The sequence below is a fragment of the Capra hircus genome, chromosome 16 (genome assembly GCF_001704415.2).
Source record: "Capra hircus breed San Clemente chromosome 16, ASM170441v1, whole genome shotgun sequence".
NCBI classification, from domain to species: Eukaryota; Metazoa; Chordata; class Mammalia; order Artiodactyla; family Bovidae; genus Capra; species Capra hircus.
In genome coordinates this window covers 54263419-54283231 of record NC_030823.1, presented here as the reverse complement: position 1 = coordinate 54283231, position 19813 = coordinate 54263419, and the positions used below count along the sequence as shown (strand labels likewise).

At 35.2% G+C, this 19813-nt stretch overlaps 2 protein-coding genes across 3 annotated transcripts in view; both read right to left on the bottom strand.

Moving 5' to 3' along the window:
* Positions 1-19813, bottom strand: part of RABGAP1L (RAB GTPase activating protein 1 like) — a 719827-nt gene that overhangs the window by 444019 nt on the left and 255995 nt on the right. The gene's annotated exons all lie outside the window — the stretch shown is intronic.
* GPR52 (G protein-coupled receptor 52) lies at positions 1169-4721 on the bottom strand. Its single transcript, XM_018060624.1, has one exon. It carries the CDS (start codon positions 4080-4082, stop codon positions 2997-2999), a length of 1086 nt encoding a protein of 361 aa, XP_017916113.1. The 5' UTR covers positions 4083-4721; the 3' UTR covers positions 1169-2996.

The following is a 19813-nucleotide window of genomic DNA, read 5'->3' as shown; positions in this document are numbered from 1 at the left end:
CAGAATACAGCATAGTGGTAAGAATGATGGTTATGCTTTCCATTCTGAAAACATATTCATCTTAAAAAGGCAGAGTAGTTTCAAAATAAATATTATCTTATTACAAAACACATATTAAATCAAAAGGAAGTTAAATGGCTTATCCTGGCATTGTCCACAAAACATTAAAATAAGTGAAGAATCTAAACCAAGGACTCGCCTTCTAGAGGCTTTCCTTTCAGCCTATAACAGAGCTTTCCTTCTCGACCCTTTGTCTTCAAAAGAATCATCAAAGAAATTTATAGAGACTTGGAAAAGATATGCAATGAAAACTTAACAAAAATGAACAAAAGGACTATCAAGGGAATGTCGTGTCTCAGGGTTTCAGTTTGATTAAAGACTAAACTGGTTAAGTGTGGGCTTATCAGATTGCTACTTTAATAAAAGAGAGTTTTAAGAGCAAGGAAAATGATATCACAAGGAAAGAACTGAAACAAAGATTTAGGTAAGGGAAAAAAAAAAGAACTCAAACAAGCTTTGCAGAGAAAAGGTAAAGACAGAGGTACAAGGTTTGAAGGCTTTGGGGGTAAAAGGCAGGCTAGCAAAATGGTTATGTTACTGTGGACGAACCTCTACCACTAACCGAGAGACCAACCTTGGATAAATCACTTTTCTTTGGCTTCCCCATCTTTAGTATGGGAATAAAAACAGTAGCTATCTCCAAGGGTTGCAGTGAGAATTAAAAGTTATCACATACGTAAAACTTTACAGTGCCTGGCATATAATTATTAACTAGCATGAGGAAAAGCAAAAAAGAAAAAATGCCACAAACATAGCCTCAGGTTTTTTGTACAGAAAATGTATGAAGTCTTTTCTAACTATACTTACATACCAAACTAAAGGAATCAAGATCTGATTCCCAAATAACACGCACGTTGTTGAAGGTTCTATTTGTATCAGTCAACTTGAAAGTTAGTATTATGTTTCTTCAAACTTTATCTTCCTTAAACTGGTCTGAACTCAGAAGGCACCTTTCAACTTATCCAAGATGTCACTGGCAAATGGAATGAGAATCAATGTAAACAATCCAAACCACAAAAATGTGAAATAAATTTTTGATTTCCCAACAGTAACCCGTTATTCTAAATGTTTTATTAAACTGAAGCAACTGAAGCAAAGTCTGATTTTGAATATGTAGAATACTGTTTTATTCTTTATTTTAAACCTTTCTTACATGTTTAAAAATATACATGGGTTCAGAACAACCTCAATAAAACAATGACATTTCTTTTACTAAAGGACCTCCTAAGTCAAACCACCAGTGTGCAAACATTGTTGGCTTCCAATTTGAAGAGTCATAGGCACATTTCACTATATGCATTTCATAAAATAATCAAAAATGCTGAGAACACTCAGTAGTTTGATATATATTTTAAAATATCTATCTGGCAGGAAACTTATGGTAAAAAAAAAAAAAAGATTTAGATGTTTTAGCACTTATACCTGCTTCACTATTAATTTCCCAAATGCCATTTTGCTACATCTAAACCCCTGACAATTTATTATACAACTGCATATAGCACACAAAAAAATAAGTTAATTTAATCTCTGACTGGGAAAACAGATCATTACAAAAGAAAATACTGACAGTTCTTACCTGTTATTTGATAATTAAGTATATTTTATTCTCAGCGTCACTAGGAAGGGGTCTAATAGAAATATCTAATTAACAACTAACAAAATATTTTTCTATTAAAAGAAGTTTTAACATATTTTTGTCCAATGTTGACGATTTAAGCAACACTGATCTATATAGTGTGCTAAGAAGACATTAGGCACAGATCACATAATGTAATTTACATGTTCTTTGTTGTAAAAAATATAGTATGTGCAAATGCATTATCATACAAATAATTAGTGGACCACAACAGTAAGCTTTGCAGACCTAACATAAAAAGGCTAATATTTTACTCTTTACAGAAAAAAGGTGGAACACACTGAGTGGCTTTAAGAGCAATACCCCACTTCTGGGTGAGTGCATTTGCATTGTGAATTATCGTAAAGAAAAACAAAGCTTAACTATAGGCCCCCCCAGAAAGGACACCACTTTGGGCACATGTATTATTTCAAAAGAAACCAAATAAAAATGTTTCCCAAAGCCATTAAAAAATACTTAACACAATATCTTAAACAATATATAGAATACTTTTTTAGAAGGAATAAGCCATTCAACATTATGACTTTTATATAATAGATTCTTTCATTAGCTAAGACACTTCTGGCTTAAGGTACCAAAGGATGCAGATAAAGAAAAATGGAGGAAAAATAATAGCAGGCTGTTAGAAAGGAGGAGGGAGCATACATTTACCCAGAAGAAACAAACAAACAAAAAAACTGTTTCTTCACTGCAGAAATTTGTGCTACAGATATAAAAACACAAGCAAAAGGGTTGTGTGGCAGGTAATAAAATATAATGCTTGCTATGCATCCTCCATGGAGGGACCTTTTAGGGACTGCAGATTAGTGAGTTTAGAAGTACACTTTGATGCAAAAGGTTATACTTTACCACATATATAATATGTAGCATTTTTCTATAAAGGGCAGTTTATGTAAGTAATTCCACAAACACAGAAGAGAGTGAGAGAGACAGAAAGAAAGAGAATGACAGGCAGAGACAGAGGAGAGAGTCCAGTCAGAAAGAGAGAGAGAAACAAGACGCCAGGGGCTTCGCTCATGCCCTGTGGAAGATCTGAGGCACTTTTCCATCCTCAGAGCTTCCCTTTTCCTAGTACTGCATATTTATACTCACACACTACAATTCTCTCATGAGATTACCCTCTATATATCTTTAGGTTTTTTTTTTTTTCATGAAAAAGAAAAAAAAAGAAACTTTTAGTCCCTTCCTCTCATAGTCAACTATTCAAGTAAATATTTCTCTAGTGGCAAATTTCCAGATGAAGCAAGAATACAATCCAAAACTACTGTCAGATTACATGTGATTTACTGTGGAGTCTTCTTCAAATGGAGCACGAATTAGCCCGTTTCCTAGGTTTGGGGTCTCGTGCTTCGTTATCCTTGACACACATACAAGATGTACACATTGTCTCAGACAGTCTTCGGAGGCCTAGCCGGAAAACACTGTTGGAGAGGCTATATATAACACAGTTACAAAAACTATTACTTATAGCCAGCCAGGTGGTTAGGAAGGACAATGTTGGATTGTCCAAGACCCGGGAGCTTTCTAGAAGAAAGTAGATGATATAAGGGAGCCACAGCATGTAAAACACACTGGTTATCCGAAACAAAACCATGGCGTAGCGACGATCAGGGCTATGCCCAGCCTCTCCGGAGGCAGCCGCTTCATGGCTCGGGAATCGGGCCCTCCGGTCATTTATCTCTTTGGTGTGCTGCCGGCAAATTTTGAAAATGTGGAAGTAAGTGAAGCAGACAACTAAGGCAGCAGGGGCATAAAGTAAACAAACAATAAAGCCGGTAAAATAGGCACTGGTAAGCCAAGAGGTGGCACACCATTCAAAAATGTCACCGTGGTAACCAGGTTTCCCCCAGCCAAAAAAGGAAGGCAAGAAAATTAGACAAGAGTAGATCCAGATTAAAATAATGCAAATTCTCAGGCGACATGGGGTGACCAGTTGATTGTAGGACAGAGGCTTGGTGATGGCAAGATAGCGATCCACACTGATGCAAGCCAGACATGCCATAGAAACACTTTTCAGTACTGAGATGATATATCCAAAAACCTGGCAAGTCAGCGACTCGTGGATACCTGTGGAGTAGTGGAGAAGTGAGAGAGTAGGAACCAAGCAGCTAACTCCAACAAAAAGATCAGCATATGCCATTGTTTGAATGAAATAGCTGGTCGTATAGTGGTGTAAGAGTGGAGCACAATGAAAAACAAAGATGACCGTTAAATTCCCAGCAATGATGAGAAATGTCAGCAAGACAATGACAACTGTCTCGAAGATGCATACGTCCACTGCACTGTAGTGGCCAAATCCAAGTGGGCAGGAGTGACGTTCAGACACATTCAAAATGCCACTGCTCGTGTTCAGGATCCTCCATTCAGTCCACCTGGAATCATTCATGGCTTGGAATTAAAAGGACCTGCAGCTCTAGCTACAGCAAGCAGGTACCCTGCCTAGCATCTGCTAAACTCTGCCCATGAGGGTCTCAGCGTCAGCTTCAGCAGACAGTGGCAGTGCTTCTGTCACAGCTGAGCATCCCGGGGAGTACTCAAGTCTCTTCATCAGCCTCGGTGCAGCAGTAACACACCTCGGCTTTGAGGGGGAAGGAAGAGGAATAAGCTAGAAAGGAGGTGAAAAACAGGTCACCAATTAGCTTCCTCCGATGCTTTCAAACAACTTTTTGCAGACACAAGGCACTTCTAGAGAAAACGGACTTCTTAATAATATCTTGCACTATGAAAAATTAAATCTGTAAAAGGAAAAAAGCAATTGCCAAGGAAAGAAAAGCTCCTGTGGGCCATTAGTTCTCTTCAGAAATGTAGTTTCTTAGGGATAAACTAGGAAGAACGAGGAGGAAAAAAAAGTCTTAAATAGTCTCAGGCTTCCTGTTTCATCTGTCAGGAGAAATGGATTCAAATTTTAGAACTTAATTAAAATCACAAATTTGGTTGGAAACCTCAGAAAAAGTTCATTGGGCTAAATAGTGTCTTTTGGCTCAGTTCAGGGTTTGATGCTGGTGGGTCAACTTTATGATCCATTTCTCTCTCTTTTATCTCAAAAGCTAAGAATCTCCTTCTCCAACAAGATTAATTCTAAAAGATTCATCTCTATTGGGCACAAAGGAGCAGAAGAGTGGTAACAGACTCCAGACTGCCCTATAACTCTCATGAGAGGAAGAAGAAAAGCATACTTCCAATAAGGAAGATAATACACAATGGGTCAACACTGACATAATAGAAAAACAAACTTCTGAAGTTTTAATTCTGCATGCATTTTTTTAAGCATTCAGATGAAAACAGTTTTAGTACATTACAGTTAATGATGCTACCACCAGCACTGTAATTTATATATTTTCCTTTTCAAAAGGAAAACAAAATCATTTTTGCTATTAATTTCAGCATCAATAACTAAAAATAACCTTCATTATCTGATATGCCACCTTCCTTATAATGGAGCATGATCATAAAATATATAGCTCAAAGTTATTTCTCACCTTTGCAACCACGCCTATCTCTCACAAATATAAGTAAATATATATAAAATTTAGACAATAGAAGCTTTCCTATATGCTCTGAACTTCTGACTAGAAATGCTGCCATTATTTATTATTTAGGTATTTCTAGTAGGCTTAATAGTCTATATTGCTGTATCTTTTCTGTTTTCTTTAAATGATTAATACATTAAGTCATTACTTCGACTAAATCTTTTCAAAGTAAAATATTACCTTGTCTGTTATATTTGCAGTTCTATAGCAGCCATATGTTAAGAAAATGTCTCTTCTATTTCTGTACTCTATTTTGAGCAAGTGCTCAATTAGTACAGGGGCCATTAGGTAGGTTATAAGATGTTCTTGTTTTAAAATACTTCTAAAGCATCGAGATGAGTTTAAATCCTAGAGTTTGAAATACTGAAAGATTGGCAGGATAGAATCCATCCAAAAGGCTTCCAAGGTCATTCTGATATCAGGTTAGCATTTGTCAAAAGTCTTTTTTAAAGTACAGGCATTTCAGAGAGTCTCCTGCCAGTCTTTGTTATCATACCTTTTGAAGAAATAACATGCATTAGAAATAAAAACATTTCCTTCAGGAACAATGCAGGAGCTTAAAAGAAAGCATTCTTCTCAAAGTTATTTTCTTGTGCACCACCAGGTCATTCAGGGAAGTCTTTCTTCTTTCATAATAATATCCACAGGATATTCCTCCTTGTACGTTCCTAGTTTCACTTATCACAAAATAGTTCTCTTGTTACAGGAATAAAACAATGCTTCTCACCTACATTCACTCTTTATCAGCTGCTAGGCTGGGCTGCTTGATTCAGAAGTCCAATTTACTGTGATGCAGTTACCGAGATGCTGTCAGTATATTCTTCACAGTCTCTCAGTATCACTGCCTGCACCTGAGCCGAAGCCCTGCTCCTCCTCCTCCTCACCCTGAGCTGATGCAGAAGAACTCACCATCAGAAAGGTGACTCGGTCCTCCTGCCCCAATCAACAGCACAGCCAATGGCCACTGCAGCTGAAACTGTCACTAGGTAACAGTTGCCAGGCACATGCAGGCTTATAGACTTAAACTCGGCAAGCTCCGATCAAGATTGACAAAAGAAGACAATGGAACTGACCGATCCTTATAACATATTAATGACGTGTATGAATTTCTAGAGGTACTGTCCTTATAGCATGTGTAAAGATTATTTTCTATGAGCAGGACAGGAAAAAGACCCTAGGATGCACCTTTAAACCCTGTAGAGAAACTACCACAAGGTACTATGACACTAAAAAGTCAGCAGTAATCTAATGCTCATTGGCAGAAAAAACTTATTAATTATTAAAAATCATCTAAGTCTTCACGAACTCAAGTGACAGAGCAACTATTTTTAGTCTCTAAAATATATTATATTTTGATTAATAGAAGTTACTTTATAATCTTTCCAACCTCTGCCACACCCACACTAAACTGCCGAATCCGATGTATTTAACTGTACAAAGCACTGGAACTAATACCTCTATACTAAAATCTACTTGCTGGGCTATTTAAGGTCAAATATGACCTCAGAAGAGTAGACATTAGAAATAAACAGAATGACTTCTTAGTTCACTTTTTATCCTAGTAGAAAAAAGAATTGAAGAGTCAAAGAACTTTTTCATATATTTCTTGAGCTACTCATACCCAAGTAAGAGGAAAGCTAACTTATAAGCTCATTTACATAATGGATGTTTAAAACCATTTCCACTTATTTTAACTTACTATAGACAAACATTCCCAATTTTAAAAAAAATTTCTTACAAGGTCAGCAACTTTCTTAGAAGTGATTTAGAATTCATTTATACATTATTTCAGAATTGAATCAGGAAATTTAAAATGAAAACAGATAACCAACATGTAGAGCATATTCTATGTGCCAAACATTATGCTATATGCTTTACATTTTTTTCTCAGTAAAAATGCTAAATCCATATGAAGTGGACACCCATCATTATCATCTTCCAAAGGAAGAGAGTCGGTACCTAGAGAAAGTAAGTGTAATTTGCTTACTAACAGTCATGAAACTAGGAAGTACACAGGTCAAAATTGTCATTCTTAAAACCATTTTGATGAACCCCTCCCTCATTCTCTCTGTTTTCCACTTAGAGCAGCTATTGAGAAAATGTCTAAGAACAATTATTTTCGGATTTCAAAAAATGATTTCGAAACCACAGGACCCTATTTTTTCCTTAATTTTTAACTAACTTTCAGGAAGACCGTATCATTGCTAAAATCTTCATGAGGTTAGGTGAAATTAAGAAACCACATTTCTCATTACCAGAAAAATTTATAAAATAAGTTAGAATAACAATCTTAGAAAGAGTACCATGCTGAGATTTGAAAACAGATTTTGTAAATATTTTTAAATTATGAAAGTATGACAACACATTTACCAGAGACTTGGAAAAGACAGAAAAAAGTCACATACAGTTCTACTCTATATTACAACCATTTTTTAAGTAGATAAATTAAATTTTTAATTGGCATTTCAATATCAAACTATCAAAAATTAACAGAAGAAATTAAAAAGCAGAAGTATATAGTAGATCTGAAATGCAGTACGAACCTATTCAACATAATTAAGATATATACAATTTTCACACAACAGCAAGGTAAAAGAGTTCCCATAGACGATAAACCAGAAGACACTGGAACATACCTAGGTACATAAAACAAGGTGCAAAAATTTCATGGTCTAAAGGTACTGCAATTATACAAAGTCTATTCTGTTGTCTCTGTGGAATTATGTTAGAAACCAATATCAAAAACTATTTGAAAATAACCCACATACTTTCAAGTGCAATGTGACATTTACCAAGAGAGATAGATCACTGACCTAGTCACTGAAAGCCTCAAGAAAATTAAAAGACTGAAAAAACACAGAGGGTGATTGCAGAAGAAAGCATTTAAATGAGAAATTAATACAAAAGGCTAGAAAAGTTCTATTTTACAGGGAAGCATTTTGACTTTTGCTGCTGCTGCTGCTGCTAAGTCGCCTCAGTCGTGTCCGATGCTATGCGACCCCATAGACGACAGCCCACCAGGCTCTGCCATCCCTGGGATTCTCCAGGCAAGAATACTGGAGTGGGCTGCCATTTCCTTCTCCAATGCATGCAAATGAAAAGTGAGGTCGCTCGGTCATGTCCGACTCTTCGTGACGCCATGGACTGTAGCCTACCAGGCTTTTGCATCCATGGGATTTTCCAGGCAAGAGTAACTGGAGTGGGATGCCATCGCCTTCTCCGATTTTGACTTTTAGGGACACATAAAAACATTAAAATCAAACAAGATTTGGCTTAACTAAAACTTTCTTTCACAATAATAATAAATATTCAAAATAAAAATTATAGATGATAAATATTCATGACTGTAGACAGGTCCTACATTTCACATAAAGAGTTAAATACGAAGGTTTCTGACGAAAACACTGAGAAATAAAACATTACTAATTATTAAAGTGGCCTTATCTAAAAAAAATCTTTAAAAAATCATTTTAAAAGTATACACTATACATTATTTTTCAAGTTTTGAATACTATTTTTTAAAAATCAGAGAAATGACCAAAATGTCACTTACAGATATTCAAACACTAGATCACTTTGACCCATTTATTTCCAATAAATAATCACTGGTAGAGACTTACATCTAAGAAAAATATAAATAATCCCTAGCTGTACATGCATTCAAAGGTATATGATTATATGGGAGGGAGAGTTCAAGGAGCAATAGATTTGACCCACCAAGCTTCCTTCTTTTCTTCTACCAACTTCAAAAAACCAGCTTCCGGAGTTCTGATAAGGTAAGTTTCATCTTTCCTGAGACTGACTCTTACTACTGGCCCCTCACTTTCCTTCCCTTCTATTCTTTTTTTCTGAACTGATTATAACAGAAACTAATTTATAAAGTGAAGCTCTAATAACAACAGCACTAATAGCATTTATTTACACAGCTCATTACATAAAGCGCTCTGTTTTTATATTATGCATAATTCTCTTCATTTTAAGGGTCATTAGATGTTTTATTACTGCCATTCTTATTAGTCATTATCAACCACCCCCCTCTCCTTTCAACTTATGAACACTGGCTGGGAAATATCTAAGAGGAATCTTTATTTGGGATTACTACAGAATTACTTGTAACAGCTGAAAGTTAGAACTTCTTGAGATGATACATCACAGATGTTTAATTTTTCATTCAGACCTTATATATGTTTTATATGTTCAACCTTTGCACATATAAAATTCAAATATGAATCAATATTTCATTAGACATCTAAGCAACTCAAGCAACAACTCAATAAGGGTTAAACAGCAAAAGAAGAGAGAAGCATTAGCCACTGGTGGTAAACAGCATAAACAGTAGGCAATGATTATCAAGGAGAAATGCAAAACCAATACTGTGGGGGGGGGGGACAGAAGATAATGTAAAGTTTTTTTAAGCTTATTTTTAAAAGATACAAAAAGGTGTATGGACTCAGAATTTACTTATGTCTTCAACTATTCCTCCCCACCTATTACATTTTCTCCACCTCCTCTGTCACTACCCTAAGCCAGCTAGCCATCATCGTGTGTTTGGACTACTACAGAGGCTTTCAATCTGGTCTTCCCAAGTGGTCTGTGGCCTCTTTTCAAACCACTATGGGCAAAACAGACAAAATATTCTTTTCAAAATGCAAACTAGATGGTACCATGCTCACTGAAAAAGCTTCAGCCATTTCATACTGCCCTAACAGGTCCTACAAAATCTGATCTCTGTATATCTATTCAATCTAACTTCTCTTTTCTATTATTTAGGATTAGCTAATTAGGCTACTAGAGAAGGAAATGGCAATCCACTCCAGTATTCTTCCCTGGAAAATCCTATAAACGGAGGAGCCTGGAGCGCCTCAGCCCATTGGGTCGCAAGAGTCGGACACGATTTAGTGATTAAACCAGCATCACCACCACCACCAAACTGGCTCTACGTGCCTCCACTCCACCCTTTCCTCATTCCACACATATTTACTATGTTCCCTACTTGCCACAGGATATTTATACCTGCTGCTGATTATGACATCATGGTTTCTTTTAGTTAATTCATATATATATATGAATATAAAATCCACATATATATATATATATAAAATCCATCCCTCCTAATATATTCAAATAAAGGGAAATATTATTCATTTATTTATTTATTAAAGTTGTTCAGTAGAGTCCGACTCTTTGCAACCCCATGGACTAGAGAGGCCTCTTTTCAAACCACTGTGGTTTGAAAGAAACCATATACAGTCCATGGAATTCTCCAGGCCAGAATACTGGAATGGGTAGCCTATCCCTTCTCCAGCGGATCCTCCTGACCCAGGAATCGAACCAGGATCTCCTGCATTGCAGACTGATTCTTTACCAGCTGAGCTATCAGAGAAGCCCATTATTCATCTATACCTCTACCTAAATCCAATTCAATACGCATACTTGACTGCCACTTTGAAAAATCCTATCTAGCGAGAGATAACGATTATCATCATTTTAAGAATAAAAAAATGCTGCAAAATATAGTATAAATGTATTTTAAATGTACTATCAAATGTAGTATCAAAGCAACTTAGTCTAAGCACCAAGAGAAAAAAAAATGAATATAAAGTGGGACATCTTAGAATCCACTGATTCTGTGACCCTTCAAGAACAGAAAACAAGCTTATAGATTAAGTTCATTTATTATGAGGCAAGTTGTTAGCTATTAAATATATTTACCAAATGTTAGTGGTAATACAGAAAAAAATTTCCTCAAACTGACAGAGACACTATATGGGAAAGACCACGGCTAACATAATCCTTAGTAGTGGAAGAGTAAATGCTTTCCTTTTAAAACTGGAAACAAGGCAAAGACGTCTGCTCTCACCACATCCATGCACAATATTCTGGAAGTCTCGACCAGTACAACAGGCATGACAAATAGTTTAGTGATAAAGGAAAAGAAAGACATGACTGTATATATAAGAAAGTGAAGTCGCTCAGTCGTGCCCAACTCTTTGCGACCCCATGGACACCAGGCTCCTCCATCCATGGGATTTTCTAGGCAAGAGTACTGGAGTGGGTTGCCATTTCCTTCTCCAGGGAACTTCCCGACCCAGGGATTGAACCCAGGTCTCCCACACTGTAGACAGACGCTTTCCGTCTGAGCCACCAGGGAAGTCATATATATATAAAAGAAAGACCCCGCAAAAATCTACCCCAAAAGCCCATCAGAACTAATGAATAAATTTTTTCAGAAACAAGATTAATATACAAAAATCACTGCATTTCTATACACCTGGAACAGTAAATGAAATTTTAAAACAATAAGCTATTTACAACAGTATCAAAATACAGAAAATATTAATAAACTTAATAAAAGACATGTGTGTCCTCTACCCTAAAAACTACAAAATGTCACTGAAAAAATGTTAAAAGGTCCTAAGTAAATGGAGAGAGATATAATATTTACAAATTAGAAGACTCAATATTGTTACAAATGTTAATTTTTCTCAAACTGATCTACAGATGTATTGCTATTCCAATTCAAATCCAAGAAGGTTTTTGGTAGAACTAAGAAGTTGATTCTAAAATTTATATATAAACACAACGGACCCAGGACAGCAAAAACAATCTAAGGGAAAGATTAGAAAAAAATGTGGAGGACTGGCACAACCTGATTTCAAAACTTATTATAAAGCCACAATAATTAAGATTGGCATAAAGATAAGCAAACAGATGACTTAAAAGAATGGAGTCCCAAACTGCCCATACAATGAAGTTCTGCAACAGGAAAAACTCTGATGAAAGAAATAAGAACATGGCTGCTGTGTAAGAGGGGTGTGTATGTGTGTGTGTGTTTACTGTGTATGTAAGTTACAGCTGAAGAGAATGATAAAGATGATTACACTTGCTTTTTTCAAGTGCTCCCATTTTGGTGCAAAGCCATCAAATTAGAGACCTAAATTACTTGAGTGCATTTAAAGGCATTGCCAGGAAATCGTATACATTGATGTTGAAAAAGAAAAACACCAGAATTCTCTGAAGCAATGTCCCATTAAGAATAAATAGGCTACTGAAATGTCTGAAAGAACAGAAACTGCTGAACAGAATAAGTACATTCAGCCTGTGTCTACTTTCACACACTCTCAATCATTATCCCTGACTCACTGCTCACTGTTTGCACTCATAGACACAACAGTCCAGATGCAAGTGAGACACTAAGTGAGAAGAGGCTTCTTATTAAATGCCAGTTCACAACACTCTGAGACTGCCTTAGCTAGCCAGGGTCTAAGACAGCTGGCTGAGAAAGCAAAACCTTCACGACAATCCATTATTCATAGTCAGTCACAAAGGAAAATGGACAAACAAAATACTAATTTATGTGCATGCTTAACTCAGTGGGGAGAACGCTCAAATATATAATTAAAATCAAATTAATTGGTCAAAAGCAGTATGCAGAGCAATAAAATACAACCATGTACAGTATGATCTTCCCTCACATTTCTCCAAGTTATGTTATTATTTTTAATAAACATCTATTTAGTTTGAAGACTGTGAGTTAGAGAAGAAAATATAGGCTTTAGAATCAGCCAGATTTGGGTTCACACTGGCTACAGCACTTAATAGCCGTAAGACCTTAGCTACATCATTTTCTTCCTATATCTCAGTTTCCATATGTAACCATATGTAAAACTGAGATAATAGTTAACTTTTTTAAAGTCGGTTATGAAAATTAGGAATTAAAGTAAACCCGAAAAAGCACATAAGGGTAGTTCACTCAATTCTCACTGATAATGAAGTTAAACATTCTTCACAGGCTTTTTGTTTACTCATTTCTCCTTAAGAAACCATGCCCACAGTAACCTGTTGAGATTACAGAATTAAAAACAATACTCTCACTTTTCTCTTGAGTTGCCATCTCTCTCAACAATCCTTTTAAGGAATATATTTTTAACATATACATTAAATAGACCTTAAAATATAATATACATTAAAAATATATTATCTGAACCTGACCACACATCTTAGAAAATTCATGTGATTAGCAACAAAGTAATATAAAAATTACCAAACCCTGATCCATAAAAATCTCAGTTACAAGGATCCTGCAATTCCTAGATAAATATTTCTTTTTTAATTTTTTAAATTTTGTTTTACTTTACCCAATTTTACATTTAAATCTTTATAAGATGGAGTATCCACTTCTCTGCCTTCTTATTAATAAATTGAGAATTCTGAACATACTTTAATTTTTGCCTAGTAGGCTGGGATCATCACCGGTAATGTCAATTAGAGTACTATCTCATAACACAAATCAAAATTTGGATTCAACATACATGTATACTGAATCAAGAGAAACTTATTTAATTTTTACGAGCAATTAGGTACCTATAAGAGACTAAATTGTATATATGCATCCCTATATTTTCTGACTCTATTTGCACAGAAAAGAATACATAGATCCCTATTTTTATATATAAATATAGCAGGATTCTTCCTTCCTCTTTTAACTTGCTGTCTTTAATTTTCTACAGGATTAAATATCAGAAACTAAGCTTATAAGAATGTTATCCTCCAACAGTAAACAGAAGTACTGCTCTATGAATAAAGTGTCATAGGTCAGGTCTGCACTGTCAGTTACTTCCAGGTAAGTAAAGTGGTGCCTATTTTAGTATGGCAATAGACATAATAAATACACTGAAAAATAACATAGGAAAAAAGGAAATTCCAACCTTTCTTACAACATTCACATAAGAGCTATCATTCATTCATGTTCTTTTATTACTTTGTATAACAACAAATTTGGAAATTTAAATTTTATATCAATGAAATCCCATCAAGTATTAATATTATCTCCCAGAATGGGTTCAATACAGTCACCTCCCTTTAATTTTTGTATAATAAAAACATAGAAGGAAAAGTTAAACCTTAAAACATTTCTGGGGAAAGTCTGTTAAAATTATATGAAAATAGAACAGCACAATTTCATTTTAAATAATGGGTTCACATTATAGGAAAGAAATGTTGATTCAAATTCATTTTTAATTGAAAGAGATTTTTTCCTTATAAAAGAAAATTGCTATTTTTTAAGATATCTTATTGTTATGGCAACTGAAGTGCTAAAAATAATAAAGAAATATCAAAGTTGTTATAGCAACTGGAATTTTAAAAAGCCGTGAAGTATAAAATAATCAAACCTTTACTTGGCTTGAAATGCAACATCTATGACTCAGTTTTCAAAAGAAAATTTGAAGTAGTCATGCTCTTGTCTTTACAAGTTGTCTCTGGAGTCCAAATTAAACACAAACACACAGACTTAGGCATAATAGTTGAAATATTTCTTATATTCCTTACATTTCTCTCACTATTCTACACATATTAAACAGTGGCTTTGCTAACCATACGAGTTACCAAACTTCATGAACAGCAGAAAATGATTACTCAATAAATGCGTGTTAAATTGAATTCAACTATACAGAGTTGGCACAAAACCTGGAGTTTCTGATTTTCTAACTCATTTCTAACCTCTAGGCTTCACTGTTCTGCTCTAGAAAACACTAAAAGTGCAGGAAACTTTTACCCATTGCCAAAGTGCTTTGCCCAGATTCATCTAATTAGCTCAATTAATTTAAAAATTTATTGAAGTCCTACTGCATACTTGGTATTACGCAGGTTCTAGGACTTTTTTCATAGAGTTCACAGTATAGCACAGAAGAACTAAAACAAGTCGCCACCACTGAAACATAAAGTGCAATGACGGAATATAATGAAATTATCATGAGAAAATTCATAACGGTCCTCTCATCATGGTAGGATCCTTGAAGAATTTAAACCACGAAGTAACAAGAATTTCTTGTTTGTTCTCAGAGAAGCTCAGATTAAGAAATTAAAATTGTAGATTTATATGCTTAAATCAAAACACATCTTAATTTTCATAGCTTTGTATGTTCCTTTCTGATAACTAATGACCAAGATACAAGTAACAAACACAGTAATATTTGGTGCTAAAAGCAGAACATCTCTCCAGCATTTATGGACTGAAGAGAATTGGCTGGGAATAGACATCTTGATTCCCTTGTTTTATTTGTATCCATCTGCATTTTAGCATTTTCACCCTAAAACCATCAGCTTAATTTTGTGTGTGTTCTTTTTTTTTTTAATTTATTTTTTAAATTTTAAAATCTTTAATTCTTACATGCGTTCCCAAACATGAACCCCCCTCCCATCTCCCTCCCCATAACATCTCTCTGGGTCATCCCCATGCACCAGCCCCAAACATGCTGTATCCTGCGTCAGACATAGACTGGCGATTCGATTCTTACATGACAGTATACATGTTAGAATGCCATTCTCCCAAATCATCCCACCCTCTCCCTCTCCCTCTGAGTCCAAAAGTCCGTTATACACATCTGTGTCTTTTTTGCTGTCTTGCATACAGGGTCGTCATTGCCATCTTTCTAAATTCCATATATATGTGTTAGTATACTGTATTGGTGTTTTTCTTTCTGGCTTACTTCACTCTGTATAATTGGCTCCAGTTTCATCCATCTCATCAGAACTGATTCAAATGAATTCTTTTTAACAGCTGAGTAATACTCCATTGTGTATATGTACCACAGCCTTCTTATCCATTCATCTGCTGATGGACATCTAGGTTGTTTCCATGTCCTGGCTATTATAAACAGTGCCCATCAGCTTAATTTTTAAACAAGCAGTGATTTATCTTGTGAGCTACTGATGAAGACTTGAGAAGTTCAGACTTGGCTCAGTGGGAAACAGGAATATCTTAGACCTAGAAAGGGATTGTTGGTGTGACTGCGGATTAGTAAAGCCTCCTGTTACATATGATACACATGCTCACGCCACGCGCGTGCACACACACACACAAAAATTTCCTTATCTACCTTACCCAGTAAAGAGAATGACTAGTGATGACTGGTACTATTTTGATCCTGAGGCCAATACAATTCTATTGCTTTTTATTAAAAATAAATGATATCATCCCTTATATGAATGATTTGCAATAACTTGCTTTATTCTGAATCCATGTTTATTAGTATCATCCAACAAAATCTTATTTTTATAATTTTTATGAAAAAGATACAAACACTCAAAAACACCAAGAAGAAAAACTAATTTAAAGTCACAGAGTTGTATTAAGTGCTTAGATTGTACATACAAAATAAATCATTCAACAGTTAACTTGATTTAAAAATGTAGTGATTTATATCCACACCGTGCCTGTATTATGACTTGTATAACAGTTGTTAGATTTCTATTCATTTATGCCAAATATATATTGTCTATGTGTATGTATAAATTACACATTTTATAATATTTCTCAAACTGGAGTCCAACAAATCTTTGAGAGTTATCTTTTGGATCCCATGAGTATTCAATAATATCTTTTAATTTTCAGTTTTTACTTCCACAAAAATCTTAAAGGCTTTACTAGAAGTAGATTCTGATAATCTGATGGCTATCTCATAATGAAGTATCGTTATACAATACTGGTGCCAACATTTGTCGAAGTGTTTACCACTGTTTTGGAGCCAAGTAGTTCTTAATTTGTGCAGGCTGAGAAATCAGAACATAAAGAGGTTTAATATGTAAATGATATACCAAACAAAGGTTACATGACCTAACACCACACTGTACAAGGAAGCTTTCCAGTGGGTCAGAAAAGTGTGTTGGGAAAACTGAGTCATCTGAGGGCACATGGCCCTATAAGCATGCCAAACTCAAAGAAAATCCGTACTATAACTGTCAGGATCACATGCACACTGTGACCAACAGTTAGTTTCAGGAAAATAACCTCATCAGTAACATTAAATTAATATGGTAAGTGTGCATTTTTATTGATTTTACAGCTTGTTTCTGTTAGATTTATTATGGTCATCAGAAATAAAAGTATAAAGAGTTTATACTTAATTTTATATCACATATGGTTCATATTGAGGTAATAATGAAATGATATTTATTGTCAACACTGGTAGAAGGGGACTGTTGAGGACTTCTCTCCCCATGAAATGGTGTGGCATAGTCTTCAAAATGAATATTCTGGAAATACAATGTGATATATTTCCATCCGATACACTGTACTGTCAGCTCCTAGACCTACTCTATCATCTGATTTTTCTTTAAGCCTGGCACACAGTGCTTCAATCATATATACTCAGAACAAGTTTGTTGAAAGGATAATATTTCCGTTGATCCAGAACTCCCCACCCCCGAAGATATCAAAATGCTTTATCAACAGACATTATTGCTGACTTTATAAATATATTTTATGGTTTACTCAAGATCACATTAAAAATATGATGAAAGAGAAAAAGTTCACAGAAAGGAGTGAAATGAAAACCCTCAGACCAGGGATGTATTAAGGTCATTAAGATTCTGTTGTAGGAACAAAAAATTATTTACTTGTCAATTTAATTCACCAACCAAAAACAGGTTAAGTATATTTAACCATCTTCTTCACTAGGTTATAAGCTCCTCTGAAGATATCTTTCACCACTGTTACTCTGAGTGGCAAGCATAGTGCCTGGCATATTACAGAAAGTGTTAATTGCTCAGTCATATCAGACTCTTTGTGACCCCGTGGTCTATAGCCCGCCAGGCTCCTCTGTCCATGGGATTTCCAAGGCAAGAATATTGGAGTGGGTTGCCTTTTCCTTAGGTAATGAGTGAGTGAAGTTGCTCAGTCGTGTCCAACTCTTTGTGGCCCCATGGACACCAGGCTCCTCCGTCCATGGGATTTTCTAGGCAAGAGTACTGGAGTGGGTTGCCATTTCCTTCTCCATCCTTAGGTAATAGTATTTTCTAAATAAATCAAATTAATTGACTTGCATTCCCCTCTTGCTAAATATCAACATAAAAATTATTTGATAAGTGTGGAGTCTAATCTAGCAGGTTGCAAACAGTCCATGGGGTTGCAAAGAGTTGGACACAACTGAGCAACTAATTTTAATCTAGAACAAACGGCAGAATTCTCTTAAAATATCAGAAATTATGGTAGTTTAAACTTGTCCATATAACGCTTTTCAAAAGAAAGCTAAAAACATTATACTGTCTCATATCCTTGAGTCATGTTATGGGGGAATGAGGAAAACGAGAAATCTAACGAATTGACCTACGTTTTCCAGTACAACTTTATTTTTCACCAGGCAGTATCAAAGCTAAGTGGCTAAAGTGATTAGGTAGCATAGAGAACATCTCAGAATACTGAACCTCTGACAGAAATCACTTTTAAGAGACAGAAACTGAGAAAGAGAAGAATAAACCTATTACACTGTTTTCAAGACATGACTAAAAGAGGAATAAATGTTGCTAAACTGGCAGAAGCTTGTAAGAAAATGTCTCTACTGAGAAGGATTTCAGATCAAAGAAGATGATGTGATTAAAAACTGAATTAGAAGAGTGAAGTAGGGATCAGCAAGGTGGTTGGGTAATTTGGGGCCCCCTAAGTAGTGCCAAGCAACAATGTTTACAAACTCCTGAACTGAGGGATAGGACTTTTAAGTAAAATGAATGGCTATGTATTTATAGACATTCATTACACACACATATGTATGTATGGATTTATTTATATATTTTGTTGTTTTTTAGTCACAGAGTCATGTATTTTGTTGTTTCTTAGTCACAAAGTCATGTCCAACTCTTCGAGACCTCATTGACTATAGCCTGCCAGGCTCTTCTGTCCATGAGATTTCCCAGACAAGAATACTAGAGTGGATTGCCATCTCCTTCTCCAGGGGATCTTATCAACCTGGGGATCAAACCTGAGTCTCCTGCATTGGCAGGCAGATTCTTTACCACTGAGCACACACACAGTGTGTGTGTATGATTAAATGTCCTATTAATCTAACACTGACACCTTCACAAAGCCAGCTTCAACTCAGCAATGCTTTAGATGTTTATGGTAACAAGTGTAACAAGGTTAACCTTGTAAAGTGTAGCTGTACAAACATGAACTCACATTACAAATGCTACAACCCTCTGGTTTTCCCATTCACTGTCTCTTAACTATCCCTATTTTCAGGTGCTGAAATGGCCTGATACACAAGCAGTATAAAATATAAAGATGATTTATAAAATACAGTTATTTAAAAGTTACAAATTTTTTGAAAAAATGTAGTTTCGTTTAAACAAAACTATGCTTTGGATTAAAAGTAGATTCTTGTAAGATTTAAATGTGCCAGTAGGGTAGAATTAACTGGGTATTTAGAAGTCAGAACACTAATCCTAAGTAATTAATAATCAACATTTACACTAGAAAAAAGTGTTTACAGAATTTTACTCAATACCCAATATTCTGAAGTTGCTTGTAACAATGAGATAAATCAACCTGATTCTTTTTTCTTTTCTCATATACATTTTGACTATATATTTTTCTTTTATCAATATACTTCCTGTGCTTATGCTATCTGAATAATATCAACACCTTGGAGTCTTAATACTCCAGTCTTTCAGTGATCACGACAGGGAGAAAACATGATTAAGATGTATTTGTGATAGAAAAGTTTTAGAAAATTCCAGAAAACCATTTATCCAACATCTCTTTTATGTCTTTAAATTTATCAATTTAAAATCCTGTTTAAATGCTTATATA

Excerpts from the sequence above, each read along its gene's own strand:
- GPR52 (XM_018060624.1), bottom strand. The coding sequence starts at position 4,082 with ATGAATGATTCCAGGTGGACTGAATGGAGGATCCTGAACACGAGCAGT.